Here is a 20,774-nt window from a genome sequence, read left to right on the forward strand (position 1 = left end):
GTGAACAGCCCTTCATAATACAAAGCAAGTGTGTTCAGAATTACGGGATGTGAAAAAACTCATTCCTTTAAATGATCCTTCCTTTTGAAGGATCACTTAGTATGTCTTTCAAGATATTTTTCCTAAGAAGGGCAAATAACTGAATATTTTAGGACACTCATGTTCTCTGGCAAAGCACTACGTGGGGCAGAGGGAGGCACTCTGGATAAGATCATGGGGCAATGGAGATACAGATGATCACAGATGAGATGTAAAGTAATGGGTGTGGGGCTTACAGAGGAACAGTGGCAGGTAAGATGGTGTACTTATGCTGGATTAAGTGTCATGAGAGAAAATGTGTGTCTGGGTAAAAAACCAGCAGGGCATAAAGGATGTCTTGTGACATCTTGAAGATGAACAAGTTCTTGATTGTTTAATTGGCATTTTCATGGACTTCAGCTCACTTCTTCAGATGTACCTTGTCTTTGAGGTACCACAAGACTCTTTGTTGGTTTGCTACCAAGTGTGTTCTAAATCCAGTTGATTTTCCTGACAATGACTGTTATTATTTTCCTGTTGGTTTCATCACAAGTTACTTTTTGATGCATCATGTGTGTGTAAATGTGACAAGCAAATATTTGGAAATTCTCATAGTACATACTTATTTTAAAGACAGGAGTTACACCTTCCTGCTGACTCTACACTCAACAGTAAACCCATTTCTATTTCTTGCTGTGTGATGGAGGAAATGGTAAATGTGGGAAGTATAGGAATGCTGGAGTTTATGTTAATTTTGTTTCTCTTCATTCATTTGATGGGCAGGCATAGTGCTTATTGAGGAATGTATGATGAACCTGTTTGGACTTCCAAATTCACACCATCACTATAGTTCATATGTGTACTGTTTCAATACTACGTTTCCATTAGCAACATTTGGGACATGTAACATGTCACTGGATGATTTATTATTATTAAGATTATCATTTAACTCTGGTTAGTGTCAAACTGCTTAGCAGCAATTAGACATGTGACTTCTACAAACACAAGCAACAGATAGCAGACTGGATGGCCAACTTCAGAAATATGAACAGATAAACCTGGAAGGAAGTGGGGAGTTGATAACAGAGAATCAGCTGGGTGATCCAACAGAAGTCTGAACATAGATGACATGAGAACTGAGTCTTCGGACATGGACACCAGGAACAAGGTTGAGGGGGGAGGTAGATGGCAGGGAGAGAATCTAATCGACTGAAACAGTCTGTGGGGCAACTGTGCTGATACTACACAGTAGCAATTTATTCCAGCACCTCTTTTACTGAAAATGAACAACAAAACCTTAAATAAATCAACAATTGCTTATTGCTTAATATTTAGGATTATAGATTCTTTAGTTTGTCAGTACCTTATGGCCTTCCAATGTGCGTTCTTCATACATTTTCCATTATAGATACATTCTCTCTAGACCAATAAATTATAATTTTAAAAAGGAGGGAAAAGGGGGTACATTACAATTTTGAAGGGGGACGAGGACGGTATAATCAAACATTTTTGACATATATTTTAAAATCAGATGAGGACTTTCTCTTGCTCTCTCTTAAACGTCTGAATATAAATAATAAAGAACATTATGTTATTTACAGTGTTATAACTGATATGTAACTCATAAAGACAGTAAATGATTGTGGGGAAACATCCAAGTATGTACAAGATGTATTTACAAAAGGAGTATATACTTAAAATGAGATGTGGCCATGTCATTATCTGCATTTCTATGCAGCATTTCATCTGTGGTCTATATGTTGGATGTCAATTACCAAGGCTGGGAGAAATTCAGCCAGTGTGAGAGCAGATGTTGCTTGGATTTCCCATTAAAAAGATGTAGACTTTTCACAAGGCATCAATTGGGCCTGCTGAATGTTCACATTAAGATGAAAAAAATTGGAAGAAAATATGGGCATGGTGCTTTGGGATCACAAAATAAAAAGAAGAACGTGGTATTGGGTGTCCGGCAACAGTTAATACTGGGTGAAGAGAGTGATGAGATACACAAGGATAAAAATGCAGAACATAGTTACCTGTTGGATATTTACTTGTTTAGGGAACGCTGACCCATTGTAATGAAACATTATACGCACACAGCCTCCCTTTGGAGTTTTTGGTAGTATGGATTTCTTTTCACTGCCAAATCATTTAATATGAGATATGGTACCATCACTGGTACATTGCCACAGGAGAGCACAGACTATAGTCAAAATAACAGTTCTTTATTCTGACTGCTATTTCACTTAGGATACCTTTTTAGCAAATATTGAATTGAAAAAAGAATGGAGGCTACATTTAGTAAACTTAGTATATGTCTGAATGCATAAAGTAAGACTGTCCTGAGAGCTGTGCTGCTCTTTGTTCATTTTTCTTAATAATATGAACTATGTTCTCTACAACTTTTTTTTAGTAGGTGAGGAGTGGAGGAGGACTCTACTCTGAGATATGGCTCCAGTGGCCTTGCTCGTAACCATGGCTGTCCTTTGCAGAGTTGTATCAGTTAGTTTATTAATGCATTTGCTGATATAACTCAACATAGCACTGGTTTATATTAGTAAATGAACCACTCTAGCTTTATAGTCCAAACAGAATGTTTCTGTCATCTAAAATTCACACAGTGGCTCACACTCACTGTGAGCCAGCTAGCCATGAGAGATCAAGCAATACTCACGCATATAATAACTAACTATAATGAGAATGCTTTGTTATTCTTGTTTATGCCCTGTATTCTTAAAGGCTTGCTCATACAGCTAGATAGGGCTATTGCGAGGAAGAAAATATTAAGCTGCATGGTTTTAGCAATAAACATGGTTTATAATGTGGATGTATGCTATCTGTTGCCAACATAAAATTTAATAGGATTTTTATTCTAAAGGCAGACTCTAACTCCATGAAGACTAGAATTCACTTTTGGTTACATTGATTCAAAGTGAACTATATATTTTCTTGGTATTTATCTGTTTGGGGTTGTGAGGGCTTTTTTGGGGGGGTGGGGTGGGGAATGTTAAATTGCATTTAATTGGACAGCAGTTTCTCACTGAACTTGAGCTCTTGCAAAAAATCTAGCTCAAAATCCTAGATAATTTAAACAAGTTAAGCCTTCCAAGGTTCAACATGGAGTGTTCCCCATCCCTATATTCTGTTGAGAGATCAGTAGTTGTGGCATTTTGGAGTTGTCCTAGATGAGAATGTAAGCAGAAATACAGGGATAAAACAGATTTGCATCAGACTCTCACCAACCACTTATGTTAGAAATGTCTGTTTCTCTTTCATGACCATATTTACTTCAAAGAACAGAGCTGTCTATTAGACAAATGCCATTTAGAACACTGTGGCGGAGGCACAGCAAATACCTGCCATTTTGTAAGCAACAAAATGAAGGGATGACTAGGCAAACCATTTTCACAGAAATACTGACATACCACTCACTGCTGTCTTTCTCCTTGACTCAGGTACAGCACTCAAGGCAATTTCCAGCAGGGCTTTAAGAGATGTACGAAAAGCCATCTCAACACCTGCAAACTCTTTACAACCATTTGATGCACTTCACAAACATTTTATTCATTCTAATGTGTTTGATCTCTCATTAGCTAACTCTGATCAGTCCCCAAGGTAACATCAGAATCAGTGGAAAAGGCCACCTAAATGTGCATAACTTTAGGTACTGCTTTTCCCCGTGTCTTTAGTTCGTTTCCCTCAATAATTTGTTCATTTTGGAATTTGTATATCCAGTAATCCTTTAGTCACTTTCATTCATGAGAGTATTGCACAGCAGCTATTATAGTGGCAGAGCCTCGAGCAAGTTTTGAGGAAATAGGGTTAACACCGAAAAGATAACAGCAGTGGCACGTAAACATGGGGATTTACACAGACCCTTTCCTGTACTATAAATACAGATATAAAGAGCATGTTAAGTACATAAATCAAAGCATTTGTACTGACATTTTATATTCATATGACTGTAAATTCCTCTACTGTATTATGATGGTTGCTCTGATCCACTATAGCACATACTACATTAAAACTGACACGAGAAATGTAATTCCTGTTAAGAAACTACTCCTCTTTTCACATCAATGTCAGCTTAAGAAATTTAATTACTTTTCTGAATAGTTGTCAATTTTAGTCAGCACTTTTGTACTTAACCCCTTGTCAGGGGAGGAGTCACAGCTAGCACTTAACTAAAACGTTTCATGCTATCTGTAATTAAGAATGGCCAAAAATATGTTAAATATTGTGGATATTCAGATAGTTTGAACCACTGAGATATAATTACAGTACAAAAATTAAGTATTTAATATATCCCCGTGTTATCTTTTTAACAGAAACTTTCTAGTGGTGACTCATCTGTCATGGAAATGTGATAAAAGCAAAAATAAGAAATAAAAAAATAAAAAGAGAGAGTAAGTTTCTTGCCTGGAGATCAACAGAGCTGTGGAATATTTAGCAGTATACAGCAGAAATGCAGCTAAATGCATGTTTCCCTAACATTGGTTCCTGGAGAGACCAATTTAGCATATTCACTCAGCATCCTGCAGTAGCCCATAGAGCAGGCCTGGAGAATTATGAGGTTTAACATGAATGAAAGTGTATCTCTTCTGGGACAGGGGAGGTAATACTTGTATATTGCTGTCATTTTCTAAACTTCTAGTAGAACATTACAGCATAGATTGGGGAACTTGGGGAGGATGTATACCATTAGAAAGGTCCACTAAATCAGTGGGGATTGGGTGAGTCAACTCCACAGTATGTTCTACTCATTCAGATAGACTTTGTCTATTTGCAGCTTGCTTTGGTGTTAAAAGTTGCAACTAGAGGAATAATTTGAATCAGTGGAACTTACGGAGGGGTTTACTCACCAAAGCATCACCAATTCAGTGGGCCTCCTCTAATGCAACTTACTGTGCTGAGCTACAGGATTTCAGTCATTGATTAATTTCCCTTTCTGCTCTCTACAGAAAACAAGGAGATGTAAAATGAAGGAATATGTCGAGAAGAGTATGGGGAGTAATGGTAATATTACTAAAAATATTTTAGTTTGCATTCTTTAGTTTGCATTTTTTCATATACTTTTTAACCGCAAGACATCCATAGTATTTTGGTGCATCAACTATGAACAGCCATCTTAAAGCCTGATCTGATCTTCTGATGCTGAACTACTAGTTGTCTCTATAGCAATCCCTTAGGCCCACCTCCTCTGAAGTTTATGTTTGTTTGGTTCACTTCCACCTGATATGCAGTGTGAGTAGTATTCTGCTCTGACTTATGCAGCTTATGCAGAAAAAAATGTTCTCTGCTTTTTCCTCTTGCTGCACAAATAAAACATTTGTTATAAAACAGAACTTCCAAAGCCATGTAGAATATTTAAAGCAAGTTAAGGAGCAAAAGCCATGGGAGGGTTTCTGGATTTACAGAGAAATGCAGGAATACCTTCTTGCCTTTGCAAAACAGATTTTCACTAGTAAAGGAAGAACATAGCTTTGACTCTCAGGATGCCAGGAACCTAATGCTGCAACATATTCAGTATTTGGCTTTGAATGAGTAGCCAATATTCAAATAAGTTAAACATGCTCAGGAAGTTCGTATGATGAAATGGAAACTTGAAGCTTGTGTACATGTGAATAGGAGAGTAGTTTCAATGGTGATTCTGTAATGCAATTTCATCAACACCTATACCATGATCCTGAGCAGGTTATGCCAAAGTAAATCCTACTGAGTACTTTTTCTTGATACAAAAGGATTAGGACTGCACCCACAGTGCTCAGATTACATTCTCCAGATTAGGCCCTCTGGGAGTCTTGTGAATCTGAGCCTTGATGTACTATGCATCATTGTCAACTCAGCTCAAAGTATTTAGCCATGAACTAAAAACAGATAGGTTTCCCAACAGATTCTCCTGAGAATCAGCAATAGCAGTACAAATAACCTTATATTTTTCATTCATAAAAAGTCTGTCAGTATGATATATCATCTCCAGTCCCCTGGCTGTGCTGCATACAGTACGATAAATAGATGAAAGCCAAGCTTCTTTATTGGATCCAGATTATGTCCAAAAGTGAAGTTACTGGCTTGTGAATGAGAAGCTGCAATAGTCCTGCTGGTGGTGGCTAAAGACCAAACTTAGATGGGCAGATCAATTTGTTTAAATTTGTTGGCTCCAAATATGCATAAAGCAAAGTGAGAAATGAAAGCGTACATTCTCATAGTCTTGTGTTTGTCTTCCTCTGCCCTAATTGCCCTCAAATGAGCTCTGAGAAGTTTGGCTAGGAGAAAAAATGGCGGAGGGAGACTTCTGGATGGGGGAAGAGTAGAGAGGAGACAAGATTCACCTCAACTCTTCTTCTATCTCTAAAAGAATCTATGTTCCATGTAACTGGGGAAGACCTGAGTGTAAACGAATAGAACTATTATGGTCTCACCAAGTTTGGCCTTCTTGTAAGAAAGGCATTCTGTCAGTCAGTGGTCACATGCACATGCCTAGCAAAAACCCATGCATGAATGGGATCCTAACAGATATAACATGCTTGTCATACAGACAGTTAAATAAAAATCAAAACAGTTGCATACTAAAAATTTAGCCTTTCTCCCTAGATCTCATTTTTGCAAACCCTGGCTTCACTTTACAAATAATCTTGGCTGGCACAATGGGATAGATAACCCACTGATGTAGACTTGTTTGCTTCCCCTGCCCCCAGACTGAATAAGAACAATGTATCCACTTCAAAACAGAAATTCAGAATGACTATGTTTTCAATCAATGTCATTTTAATTTCCCCAACTATTTGTTTTTACTTTGGTTGCTTACACATGTCTGTTTTAAAACCTTGGAACTAACGTAACCTGAACATAACTGAACAGGAAGCTTTCCTGCATGCTGAAATAACATGCTACTTTCCTATGTGTCAATATAAATGACAGCTGGACAAAAGGACTTTTGTCCTCTTGTGCAGATCCCATTCATTTCAAAAGCAATCTGTCTGCAAGATTGTGTCACATTTCTTTCTGCACTCAAGGAATCATAACCATGTGTCTCTAAGAAACATGATTACATGCATTTAAACACCACATATCTGTGGGAGGGAGGGAGGGAGAAGAATAATGTTTTCTATTTATGTTCCAGCAGATTCATGAGCTGATTATATTAAATTTAAAATAACAGTTATTTTTATGGTCAAATATTTAATATAGTTAACAGCATCTTTTAAAAAAATTTATATATGCATTGCCTTGTTAATTTCTTTCATTTACTTAGTTTATAGCCCATCGTTTGATCATAAAGACATTGAAGACAGCTAGTTGATAATAGCATGCTTTGGGATCTACCGTTTCTTCCAAGTTTCCAAAGCAAACCTTACTTCTGTCAGAGTAGAGGGCAACTCAGACAGGATAAGCAATTTTTTTGGACTGGTGGCCACAGTAAGCAGACACAGGGACTGTTGCAATCCTTGCAAACTGTACAGCCAGTCACTGTTAATGCAATGCACGAAAAAGAGAAGAGCCAGGGACAGGGAGATGGACTGGTGGTAGAGGGTTAGGAGGCAATAACCCAGAATGTTAAGAGTCTTCGGCGAAATACTGTAGAACAGCAGTCACTTGTAACTTTTACAAAACTTGCTCTCAACGTAACATAACATAAAGGCACCATTGATATCGTTCTCATTTTTGAAATACTGTAAAAAATTGCTACATATGGCACATAACACTTTTGTATATACATTATATATTTAATTTATAAAAGTTTTTTTTCCTGTGGTTTTTTTTTAATCCTAATAGCAGAACTGCTAAAATAAAATAATTTTAATTTAAAGGTGGAGTACTTCGTTATATAAAATAAAGTTTTACATGTGAATCTATGTGGGGTTTTAAAAGTTTTTCTTTATACAGCGATGGGATCTTGGTTAGCTATTACACCAGACAATCTTGCTTGCAATTCTTCCTGCGTTGAGAACCGGGCAGTTTGGTTAGTCCTAGTGTCAGCCAGTCGATATGCAGAAGCTGATTCTAGGTCTGCTGCCATTGGGTTTTGTATGCTCAAAAAAGGCGTATCTTCACCTATCCTCTCATCTTCTGTTTCACTCTCTGAGCTACTGTTCTCACAGCTTGTGTCAGTGTCCATTTCCATTCTATTGGAAATGTGGCCATTGGGCTTTGTTCTTTTTGCCCTCCGACTGTTGACTAGTTTCTTTGGGGGCTCTTGGGTCGGTTCATATTCCTGGGTGGTTTCATATTCCTCATCCTCCACTATCCTCAGTGGACTTGGTGGTAGGCTGTTGCTTTCATGGGCAGGATTGTGATGGTAAGAGGAGTTGAACTGTTGCAGGTGATGTTCGTATTTTTCTCGCAATCGGGGCGGTGTCACCAGAAGGAGAGGCCTCTCCTCTTCGATAAACGGGCTGACTGCCACAGAAGGGACAGACATGGTTAGGCTGGAGACTTGAGGTGACATTTCCAAAGCAGGTGACTTGGGAGAACTTGGAGTGTGATAATCGACCGGTGACATGCGCGCTGGCGTGGTCATAGCAGAGACATACCTAAAGGAGTGGAGATAAAAATTAGGCCAATTATATGAAGGAACAAAACTTGGCAATACTTGAAAAACAGTAACAGAAAATGTCTTTCTTCAGTATTCCCCAAGCCATTTGGATTTTGATGAACCATTATTATTAGCACTGTTGAATTAAATGTATCAGCCTATATGTAGTGATTTAGCTGAATTTTTATCCAGTTCTCCATTGTTCATTTTCTTAAAGACAAACTTGTACCTCTGAACTCTAAACCTGTTAGATCAATGCTTGAGGTACCAAAAGATATAACTGATTAAAATTATATTTAAATAGTTTCAGTGCCCTAAATTCCAAGTCTTCTATTTTTGACAATTGTTAGCAATAGTCTATCAGTATTAATAAAACAGAATGTCTATGTGTGCCCTTGGTCCAGACCATGAAATCTCCAACTTGGCATGCATATTAATGAGACCTTGGATATTTACCTGGGGTTATTTCTTTTTCAAAAACATTAATTAATATGAATTAATTCTAATGCCGGTGTATGTTTAACGCCAACAGTAGTAACTTCAATTAACTCAATGATTTTTTTAAACCAGTACACAGATTTTCAGTGAATATGGTCTGACGTTCTAGAGAGTAGCTGGAGGCAATGTGTTATAGGGACTGCTCTTCTCCTTTGCTGTGGAGGAACACCCCCCCCACACACAAAACAAGCATGGGGTGGGCAGATCACTTTCTAAGGGCATTTCAAGGTACAAGAGCAGACATGCCTTGGCGTCTCAGTAGCAGGGACTTCATTCAAACAGGGCAACTCTGACAGCTGCATAAATTTGCTTGAAGGCTTCCATATATTTAACAACTTGTATAAAGCAGGGTCGTTTCCCTAATGGTGAACTATATACAGTCATCAAAGTTGCTGAAGTTGTGATCTATCCATTTTCTTTTAAAAGTGAAAACTTTGTTGATAGCATTCAAGGCCAGGGAATGCAAATTGGTTTTTTCAATGCCAAAGGAATTACCAAACATTGTTCATTTACATATGAATTAAAATGTATCCAAGGCTGAATTTTAGTACTGCAGGACAAAAGGAATGTAAATTTTGACTAATTAATTTACAGTCCAAAGCCCCGAATTTCAGTCTGCTTCAATATGTACATAAATAGTGAAAGGGCTCTTAAGGAGAGTATGACTTTTTGACTGTTACTTATTCATGATACATCTACTTTTGTCTTCTCTACAACTTCTGGGAAAATATTTTGCTGTGCTCTATTTTCTGTACAAGACGTGGGCAGGCCTGAAGGATACTCACTAGGAGGGTTCTACTCTAATAACAGTCTCATTAAAGAAAATTCAGTTACCCATGTCCCATATTCTAGATTGTTTTGGATATATTAGGATTAAAGCATGCTAAGAGTTTTTGGAACTGTAGAAACAATGAAAATACAACACTGATTAGAGGAATTCAATATCTGAAAATATGGAGCTTTGTCCTCTGAAACTCATTATGAGAAAAGAATATGTGCTAAACTTCTCCTACCATCACTTTCTGTTTCAAGAGACTGAGAATAAATTGAAAACAGATTTCTATTAAGCAGGGAGAACACTGTAATCTCTGCTGAATTTTTGAACAGCTCCCTGGCACTGAATGCGTGGGGACTGGAGGAAGGACTCTTGAGTTCTGAAATCCTGGAATCAAACATGCCTATGTTATACTAGGGGCAATGGGCAAGAGAGACACTTTTATTCAATGCCTATACTTAGTTTCAGGGATGTGGTGGTGATGTGGGCTAAACCGCAGAAGCCTCTGTGCTGCAGGGTCAGAAGACCAAACAGTCGTAAGATCGAATCCACGCAACAGAGTGAGCTCCCGTCGCTTGTCCCACCTCCCGCCAACCTAGCGGTTCGAAAGCATGCAAATGCAAGTAGATAAATAGGGACCACCTCGGTGGGAAGGTAACAGCGTTCCGTGTCTAGGTTGCACTGGCCATGTGACCACGGAAGATTGTCTTCGGACAAAATGCTGGCTCTATGGCTTGGAAACGGGGATGAGCACCGCCCCCTAGAGTCGAACACGACTGGACAAAAATTGTCAAGGGGAACCTTTACCTTTACCTATACTTAGTTTCACTTACACACACCTCTACATAAAGGCCTCCCCATTACCCAGGGGACAATAAACTATTTGCCATGCACATGGAAGATTGACTTAAAGCAGCCTGAGTTAACTCTCAAAAAGGGAACTGCAAAAGACATTTCAGCATGAGACGGAACAATTTTTTGGATAATTAAGCAGAAAATCCCATTATCAAGAAGTTTTATCTAAGTTTCTCTCATCTTAGAAATATTTGATGCATTGAAGAAACAGGGTCGTCTTAAAAGCACAGATGTCCATTTCTTCCCCCCTGCCTCTGTGCTCCTCACCACCTTGGATTCTGCCCCAAAGTATCTCAGACAGTTGTACCTTTCCAGATATTAAGTGGGTACCTTTCGCTGTGTGGTGAGTCTCGATAAGAGTCGGGGGTCTCTCGTGCATGCCTGAGGAAACTGTTGCATTCTCGGGGGCCTCCAATGCCATTGAGGCGCCCACGGCCCCCCGACGGGCTTGCATGCCGGCTGTTCTCCACAGAGGAGCTCACAAGTGCGGAATGGCTTTCAGAGATGATGCTTTCCGTTCGACCGTTACTCCAACTGATTAAGAGCCGTTGGGAAGAAGGAAACATTTCGAAATTTAAATGCAGGAAGAAGAAAGCGAAGTGGTGTTTCTGACAACCGCCCAGGCCATGTGCTTAACAGCTTCGCATGAAAATGAGACCCTGCATTCTAGCAGGCTGCTGCTGCTAAATAACTGAGCAGACAATCCTTAAAAAATGTTAGGTGTGCAAAACTGGGGTGCTCAGGAATGTTCAACCCTCAACTGAGATCCTTTGGGGATTCTACCATTTGGAAGGGGACAAGCCATGGGCAAGAGAGGCACTTTCTGTGTCAAGAAAGCCAAACCCAAAGTAAAAGCAGTGTGTTCCAAGCAAATTATTAATTTCAGGATAAGGACATTTGCTTAGGACTTTTTCAGATTATCTGGGAATGCACGCTCAACTGTATTTAGTATTTGGCTAATAGTTTTGCTGATGGAAGAGAGAGAAATTACAAATATTGCCGTTCACCTCTTTCAAAGGGGCAGTGGGTGGGGCGGGGGGGAAGACAACTTGAGAATTAAAGCAAGCTAAATAAATGAAAAAGAAAGTACAAGATAGACATGTGAAAAATTAGAATGAAATCAGTGCACAGAGAGGTATCCTGTACCACCCTGCACAGACAATATCCCAGTTTATCAGTTACAGCTGTGCCCCCTGAAGAAACTATATTACTACTGACTGACTTAGGATACCAGTGGCTCCCATTTGGCTTTGCCAACACACACACACACACACACGCCAGCAATGTTCAGGCAACTACTGTATTAGAGCCTCTGAGGGCTGTGATCCATGCTAATTATGCTGATGGAGCTTTTCACTCCATTAGTACTCAACAGCAGTGGTCCCCAACCTTGGACCTCCAGATGTTCTTGGACTTCAACTCCCAGAAATCCTGGCCACCAGAGGTGGTGGTGAAGGCTTCTGGGAGTTGTAGTTCAAGAACATCTGGAGGTCCAAGGTTGGAGACCACTGCTCTACTGGATTCCAGCCACAGACTTTGGGGCAGACTATCTACCCATCTGTTCAATGGAAGTTCTCTAATGCTAGAAAGAGGGCTATCCAGACTCAGTTCAAATTCTTCCAGTAAAGGGGAGCCTCTTACCTATGGCAGACTATTCTCAGTTGGGAAGTTTTTTGTAATGTTTACTAAAATCTGTTTCCTTGCAATGTCTAATTATTGCATTCAGTAACTTTCTTCCACCTTTTGCAGGGCAGCCTTTCAAATATCTGAAGCCTAGAGTGGTCTTAATCGACTAGATAGGCGGGATATAAATAAAACAAATAAACAAATAAATAAAATCTTCCCACAAAGTTTTCTCCCTAAGATAAACATAACTTTCCCCTCCGTCTTTTGTGGGCACACCCCACTTTGACAAAACTTTTCTTCAAATGCGGTATCCAAAACTGGACACAGTACTCTATGTTTTAGGCCTTACAGCAGTGTTGCCGACTGAGCTCTGGGAGACAAGTTTGGTTTCAGTCATAGGAAAAGCCACCATTATAAAATGAAAATTCTTTCCAAAATGCACATTTTTATTTTTGAAGACCAGTTTTGTTTTCAGGTGACAGCAGAAGGCTTATTCTGTTTCAGTCTCCTACCTGTGGCTGGGTGTCTGGGTGACTGTTGTGGAATGGTGAGTCGTTGAGGTGTAGTGGCTTGTTGAAAACGATGTCTCTGTTTCTCTCTCAACGGCGTGCTCGCTGGATATTACATTTTTAGATACATATTGCTAAATAAAAGTAGAAACACAGTTCATATTCATAACACAGAACAAGCATACTAGGCAATTTTGTACAGTACATTGAAGCCGCACTGCTTCCTGGATCAGCTACCATTGATTTCATAAGAAGATGAAGTAATCTTCATTTAATTCTAGAAAGAAGGCAAGTCAAATATGTAGCCATTTCAGCAGGAAGGAAGGAATAGCTTTCTTGTCTGCTCCTCCTCCTTAGATAGGTCAGAAAGGCTGGTTTGTTTTCAGTAGAACTCAATATTTACCCTGTGGGTATTTACTGACCCCCAGTTATTCCAGCCATGGCTTTAGAAATATAGTGAGATATTAGAGAAAGAGCGAGGTATGTATGCATACGCTGCTTTTAAACTATTCTCTGTGTAACATAGCCCAGAGGGTTAGGTATCTGGCTGTGGAGCCTGAGGTGGGACATTTGATTCCTCACTTTACCTCCTGCAAGAAGAGCCAGCCTGTGTGGCCTTGGGCAAGCTGCACACTCCCAGGGCATCCCCAGAAGAAGAGAATGGTAAACCACTTATAAGTACTCTCTACCTGGGAAAACTTGAAAAGGGGTTGCCATAAGCCAGAATTGACTTGACAGCACATGATGACAATGATTAACAGTAACTACTCAAAACATTAGCGTCCTGAATTTTAATGCAGGGATCCAGTCTGTTTCCCAGTACTTTATTGTTAGCAATAGCATAATTTTCCTAATTTATACATACCACTCTTTCAAAATGTTTAGTTTGGCTATCACTTGAGGGACAAGAAAAACTACAAAGTATGAATTCTGCACTATTCTTTTATAGTACTAAGAAAAGTAACTGGCAAAAGGAAAACTTTGACTGTTTGGTGGCCAAATAGCAAGCATAGCTTGTCTACAAATTGTCTCTTTTATGGAGTATGTAATACGGGAAATGTCTGCACTGTTTAAACACACAAAACAGGATCTTGGAATAGGTGAAACATTTCCCACATTGAATCTGATGGCAAAACTTTGGTTGATTGCAAAGATCCTTAGGACTTTCAACAGACAGTGAAGGTAGCTGATTCAGGGGTCATACATTCTCACTCAAATGTCACAGGGGTTCCCCCCCTTCTTGAGGATTTATCCCATAGCTTAGTGAGGGGTAGGCTAACACAGTGGTTCTTAACCTTGGGTTACTCAGGTGTTTTTGAACTGCAACTCCCAGAAACCCCAGCCAGCATAGCTGGTGGTGAAGGCTTCTGGGAGTTGCAGTCCAAAAACACTTGAGTAACCCAAGGTTAAGAACCACTGGGCTAAGAGGTAGCAGTTTAGATAGCTCAGTGGGATGGAGCACCTGGCTGAGGTGCCAGGCTCACTGCTTCCCAGGAGAAGAGCCAGTCTGTCCAGCCTTGGGTAAACTGGCATGGTCCCACAGCACCACCAGAAAGAGTAACCCTGGGAAGGTTCACCACCAATCATAATTGACCTGATGGCCTGATGGCCCATAATTAATTGATTAACTAATGGATAATTCTGAGCTGCTTCCAATTTTCATTTTTTTTCCAGCCCTCTCCTCCTTAGAGTGGTACCTCTCAAGTGACCTGTCGCCCTGAATGTCCAGTCTCCCAGCAAAGAGGGAGGGGGAAAGGGATGGAAAGGTTTTGGCCTGGTAAGGTTCTCTTTAGTTTTCTCCTGACCAGCAGACATCTCTCTCATTCGGCTTTGATGAATGGCGTTATCTGGTTCAACAGCCACAGATGTGACACCACTTCTCACTTTGTCAGCCAGCACAGATCAAGAGGGGTCACATTGTTAACAGTACCACTGGAGAGTCATACTCAGCAGCTCTTTTATATTTATGGGACTGTCTTTTGTCTGGAGGAAGCTTGAAACCTGAACACACTTGGGAAGCAGAATAAGGGCAAAAAGCTCAGCATTGAAATGAATGTAAGCTATGCAAGAGCACAGACGATTCTTTCAGATGAAACAAAGCGATGGCACACATAAGACATGGGTTATCTATTTAAATCTATTTACTTGAACTAAATTACACTGGCAACTGGAAGCATGCCTGCTCATGTGATTAAGACGGAGAAAAAAATCAATGTGAAATCTACACAGTTTTCTAATGAGCAGCAAAGAGTGTGCATGGAGCATGCGACACACCTTCACCATGACAAAAAGCTTCTCAGAAAAACAGACATATCTTGTCAGTTTTCAGCAAAGAGTCCAACAAATTATGTTTTGGCTGACTTGACACTGCTGTGGCCTGTCTTCTAGGGGGGTGGTTCAGGCAGCCAATGTTAGTAAGGCTTAATAATATATTTCAAATTCACATGATATGATAACTAAAGTATATCACATATTGCCATCCATGTCTTCAGCATCTTCCGTGCAGAAAAATGGATTAAAACCCATAATAAAATTAGGAATTTTAAAAAAAGAGTAAAATAGCTAAAATTGGCAACAGAATTCAGCAACCATCTCAGCTTTCTATTCTGAAACTTTCTCTATCTTAAAACATCCATACAGGTGTTACTCCATGAAAAGATAGGCCAACTCTTCAATTATCGATTCAGCCTGGGACTAGAAGTCTGAAAATTCAGATTATTGTGAATTGTACTGCAACATTTTCTTAACAAGTGCTTTACCAAGTTGTGGAGTGAGAAGAACATATTTCTGGGAAAGGAAACTTTTATTTGCTTCTGATATTTAGGAAATAAATGGGTTTCAAAAGCCAGTGACCTGTTGAGCTGTTGCTAGTTAGCAGTAAATGTAAAACTTACATTCACCAGCTGCACATTTTCTGGTGGTGGGTGAGGATGGTGAGGCCCATTGGCCATGTTGACTCTGTGGTTACGTTCAGATCGAAGACCCTGACGGAGACGGTCGTGCAACTTTTTCCGCTGTTTCCTGGATAAGGAATATTTTAACAGTCAAATGAACAAAATGGTTTTGCTCTGTAACAATTCTAGACCTCCAAATTCCTATTATGGGATGCGAATCCACAAAGGACCAGACACTTCAGGAGAATATGTTGTAAAATATCACATTCTTTAAATGGAAAAAAAGACTTTGTTTTGTAAAGTACTAATCCTCACAAATGAGAAGCATCTCATTTACTCCCATCTTCCTTACCAAGCATGCCTAAATGAGAGTACATTGGGATGCACAAGTATTTTCTGTAGACTGCTATGAGTATCTTGCTTTGTTATGGTGCCTATGTCTCAACACTTGGGAATATATATAGAAAATCTATGTTTTGCTCTCCCAGTCCATATAAGTGGCACTGCCCTTATCTTCAGAGGTCTTGAAACAAGATTTTGGCACCCAATCACCATGGCTCACATACAAAATGGATGACTATTTTCTCATGATGAATTTAGTATCTGGAAAGCTTTCATCATCCAGCAGCCAATAACATCATGATATCATAGGAAGTATAGGCAGATAATTCTACACAAGGCAGATAATACTTTACAGATCTATGGTGCGCATAGCAAAGGATTTTAAATCCATGGGACCAGCATCTCCTGCAAAGTAGCTTTTTGCCATTGCCTGTCTTTATTGTCAAGAGAGTGCTGGAAACCCTGTTCCTAGCAGCTAGGTCTTAGCAATATATGTAGGCACAAATGCAGTTGAAAGACCACATTCTTGAGCAAATGCACCTGTTTTTTTTAATAACCCTGGCTATGTTGTTGCTTGCCTACAGCTAGTAATTTGCCACTGTGAAACTGTCCTGAGTCTATTAGAGAAGATTCACTATACAATTTAATTTAGTCTGCAGAATCATGGAAGAAAACACATGGTACCCTTAAAATACAGAAAGCAGAAAGAAAAAGAAAAAGGTTGCAATCCTTATGGCCTTTATGGTAGGATTTTAGTTCAGAAAGAAGCAGCAGCTTCTGATCACATCTTTTCTGAGCTCTCCAATCACAGAAATTCCTGAATCACTTACTGGCCCCTGTTACATTGTAGAAGAGAGGAGGATACTATCCCAGCTGAAAATTCGGCAGAATGGAAGGATCCAGTTGCAGCAGAAGCATGCCCATGATGTTAGCACAGGTCATGCAATCTCAAAGCCTATGCTTATTCGCTTTGCAGTGTATCCAGGAAAGCTATACAGACTTTTAAAACCATAGTTTGATTCTGGTTTGTACTCACTCAACTGTAGTTGAAAAAGACCATTGTTAACTGTTGCTCAAGTCTGAATTTTGTCAATAAAATTACTCATGCTGCAGGCTACTCTGCTAATTCTTAACCACAGATAAGACAAAGATGCTAGAAGAGGCCTTGATGTCAATAGGTCAGATTCAAAGCTGGTCCAAAATGGGGACATATTTCCTAGAAGCTACAGCACTGGGGATGGAATGTGATTTTGCAGTTCAATTGTTTGATGCAACAAGAAAACAAATTTTCCCACTGAACAAACCAGTTTTTATGGGCAAATAGATGCTCCTGACTGTTCTCTCTTCCTTTTCGAACCTATGAGGAGATTTCTGTTTCTGATCTTAAGCCATTAATAGCTCCTGCTAATACTTTAACTTGGGGAATTATGGTTAGAGATGGTGGTATTCATATTCGATTGCTGCACGATCCCATCCATCAGTGAGCCACTCCTGGCTGGAGGTGGGACGACAAGCCTCTCTGCTAGGTTGAAGAGTGGCTTGCCGATTGTGGCAGATTGGTGAGTGGCCCATCCAGCACCATGGGGCTGGACCCTCATTATCTCCGCCTGTGTGGGGTTATTCATATTTGTAGATGTATACAAGTAGCCCCATCTCTAATTATGGTCTTTTAAAACTATTGCTGCCGAGAACATTCCGAATTCTAAAAGCAGAGTTTGATCCTGCTCAGTTTTCATTAATAATTATTGCATCCTGTTAAGTTGTCTCTAGTTTATGGCAATTCTTATCAGAGAGTAATGGAGTTGGAAGGGGCCTATAAGGCTATCAAGTCCAATCCTAAGTGCTTCTCAGGGTTTGCAAAGGATAAAGTACTCAGACGTAGTTTACTAGTCACTTCTTCTGAGGGTACTTTGGGCCTGTGTATTGTGCTTGAAGCCACAGAGATTGGCTGTTCTCCTGGGAGGCACATTGCAGTGAGGTGCTTAGTGAGCTCGTTCTCATTATCATAGTTTAAACAGATCATGGTTCTCTGCTTTTAGACATCATAGGGAACTGCGATTAGTTGAAAACTGAAAGTACAGTAGTTCCTCCTTACCAGTGTAGAAGAGAGGAAGAAACAAAGTGGAACACGTAACCCTAGTCCTCAATAGAATTCATTCTTACAGTTTGCCATTATGTATGAGCTACTTATGTACCCCTTCTGCAGCTGAAAATGTTTTATTTATTCTGCATATGAAGGGCACAACAACAATAACAAAATCAATAATGGGAAACAGAGGAGAAAAAGTAACATGAAAACTAAATGTATGTTCCATTCAGACATGCTTCCTTATAAAATTGTTGTGCAGATAGAACATTTTGGGAGACTGAGTATTACACATTATCACCTCATCAACTGATTTAACATAAGTCTCTGGAAATGTTATTCTCATATATAAGTTATTTTGCAAATATCAGCTCCACAATTAATGTTTACTAAGGGATCATTCAATCACTTTTTATGTAGCGGTAAAACAGAATTATCTGCCCTCAGAAGAGGCTAGTGCAGAAACACAGGTATAGAGTGAGGGTGAATAGTTATTCCTATGTGTTCTGCATAAAGTATTTTTGACTGCATGAATTAAGGGTATCTCCAATTTTAATTTGGAGACAAGTATGCAGTGATTCTCAGAAGCTCTGGCAACAGTGGTCTATTTAGGTTCAACTTGTAGCCTGAGAATTGACCTACAGAGCAGAAAAAAAAAAGGAACAAAAATGGAACAAAAACGGCTCGTTACGGGATTAATCGGTTTTCAATGCATTGTAGGTTAATGGAGACTCGACCTACAGACTTTTCGACTGGCAGCCACCATTCCAATACGGATCAATTCCGTAAGTCGAGGGTCCACTGTACTTAAATCTTTAAAACAGCTGGGTTAAACCCAACATTCATTTTAGTTCATGCAGATACACTGAAATCATTGTGACTTGAGTTATTTCTGACTAACAAGCTTCACTTATTTCAGTTGATCAACTTTTTCTAGGACTAACATTGGATTTAGCCAATGATGTTTAAGGCCACCAATTTAAGGGGTGAAGGAATAAAGAGAAGTCTGAGGAACCTTAATGTAGTTTTTACAGTCACCTTTGTGCATTCAATATTGCAGTGTCAGGCAACACCTCACATTCTTCTAATACATGCCACAAACTATTCAGAACTAGAATTTTGTGGGACACATCTTTTGAAGCTATTTAAGCCAAATGGACTGCATTGCTAGTGATCTGTGTAGAGTTAAATCAGATAAAAAAGGTAAGGAATTATTGCCTGTAGAAAATGCTAGTCAGCCATGCAAGTGCTGTGCCATAAAGCAACATTTATTTAGTTGCTTAGCTGGCTGGATAGTTCAATGAATTGGGTACCCGCCTGCAGAGCCAGAGGTTGGGAATTTCGTCCCTCACTGTGCCTCCTGGGAAGAAGAGCCAGCATGTGTAGCCTCAGGCAAGCTGGATATTCCCAGGGTGCCCCCAGAAGAAGGGAATAGTAAACCACTTCTGAGTAGTCTGTATTGAAAAGGGTTGCCATAAGCTGTAATTGATTATCAGCATAAAATTAGTATTATATGCCTGCTTGGCCCTGTTTCAGCAGTTGCAAGCATATTTCTTAGCCTTTTGGTTTTGAGAGACCCCTGATCCCTCAGAGAGAAACACAGACATAGAGAAGAAGAGGAAAGTTTACTTGGTTTTGCAGTAGGCCACAACACACATGATGCCAACTACAAGGAGGGCAATGCAGATGCCAGTTATAGTCAACACTCTTTTCTGGTAAAGTTCCTCAGCTTCTAGAAAGGGACAAAATAGATAAGGTTACAACACATACAACTAAATAATAAAGCAGAGAAATTACCAACAAATAAATATTAAAGACAGTCATCCCACAGTTGCACATGATGAAATCAATGGACACATTCATCATAGAAATTTTAATTCCAGAAATTAAGATTTAAATGCAAGGCCAGTTATGGATGAATGTGAAAGTTAAAATAAATATAAATTGAACAAGTGGTTTAGAATTCTGATTAAAATAATTCTAACGTACAATTTGAAAAATGCTTTTTAAAAAACATATAATGACACTCATATAACAACAATGCATATAGTGAAGAAATGGTTTTCTTTCTTGCAAAGACAGCTGGGACAAAGATCGTTATTCACAACCCCACCTCCCAAATTCTTTCTAGGCATTTCTTTCTAGGCATTTTTAAAATGCCCTTATACTTTTTCAGTATTACCTTGGATCACAGCAATCTTTACATGAGAAATGTTACAGCTATGGTTTGGGCTTGGCTTGCAGTTGAGTCACTGGTGAAAATTACAGAACTCCTTAAGGGCTGATAATGCCATTTATCTGTTAATTTCAATTGTACCCTCTGTCCCAAATCCAAAACTACAACAAATAGCAATGCATTGTACCACAAACATTCCATGATTTCTCATAACATAAGCCATAATCGTAGCATGAAAGTTAGCTGCATGAAGAAAATCTTTTCCAAAGCAGTTACCTCACTGAGATATTTTATCATTATTAAGTAATTCTAAGGGCAAGAAATGTTTGGGTTGGAAATGGCATTGCATTCCGTTGTCTGTCACACTTGGCAAAACATAATTTGTATGTTGAACAAAGGAAATGTTACATTCAGAACACTGATAATAACTGTACACTAGTTCAAATACTACAGTGAACC

The 20,774-nt window shown here is 39.3% G+C and overlaps 1 protein-coding gene and 1 long non-coding RNA gene across 17 annotated transcripts in view; one reads left to right on the plus strand and one right to left on the minus strand.

Annotated features, from left to right (window-relative positions):
* Positions 1-922: 922 nt before the first annotated feature.
* The window catches only part of NRG1 (neuregulin 1), a 746,295-nt gene continuing 726,443 nt past the window's right edge, over positions 923-20,774 (minus strand). For 14 of the 16 annotated variants that reach the window (XM_020801406.3, XM_072991959.2, XM_020801402.3 and 11 more), the window contains 5 exons: positions 19,769-19,871; positions 15,712-15,838; positions 12,821-12,951; positions 11,013-11,216; positions 923-8,552 (listed from right to left, as the gene is read on the minus strand). In XM_020801406.3, the coding sequence (XP_020657065.3) occupies positions 7,898-8,552; positions 11,013-11,216; positions 12,821-12,951; positions 15,712-15,838; positions 19,769-19,871 (1,220 nt within the window). In that variant the 3' untranslated portion in view covers positions 923-7,897. Of the gene's footprint in view, positions 8,553-10,989; positions 11,217-12,820; positions 12,952-15,711; positions 15,839-19,768; positions 19,872-20,774 lie in introns of all 16 variants that reach the window. The other 2 variants (XM_078384832.1, XM_072991960.2) reach the window with 1 other exon arrangement.
* The window catches only part of LOC144586516 (uncharacterized), a 28,354-nt gene continuing 12,557 nt past the window's right edge, over positions 4,978-20,774 (plus strand). The window contains exon 1 of the long non-coding RNA XR_013541381.1: positions 4,978-5,034. This is a non-coding gene — a long non-coding RNA (uncharacterized LOC144586516). The remainder of the gene's footprint in view (positions 5,035-20,774) is intronic.

Source organism: Pogona vitticeps, chromosome 2, assembly GCF_051106095.1.
Source record: "Pogona vitticeps strain Pit_001003342236 chromosome 2, PviZW2.1, whole genome shotgun sequence".
Lineage (NCBI taxonomy): Eukaryota > Metazoa > Chordata > Lepidosauria > Squamata > Agamidae > Pogona > Pogona vitticeps.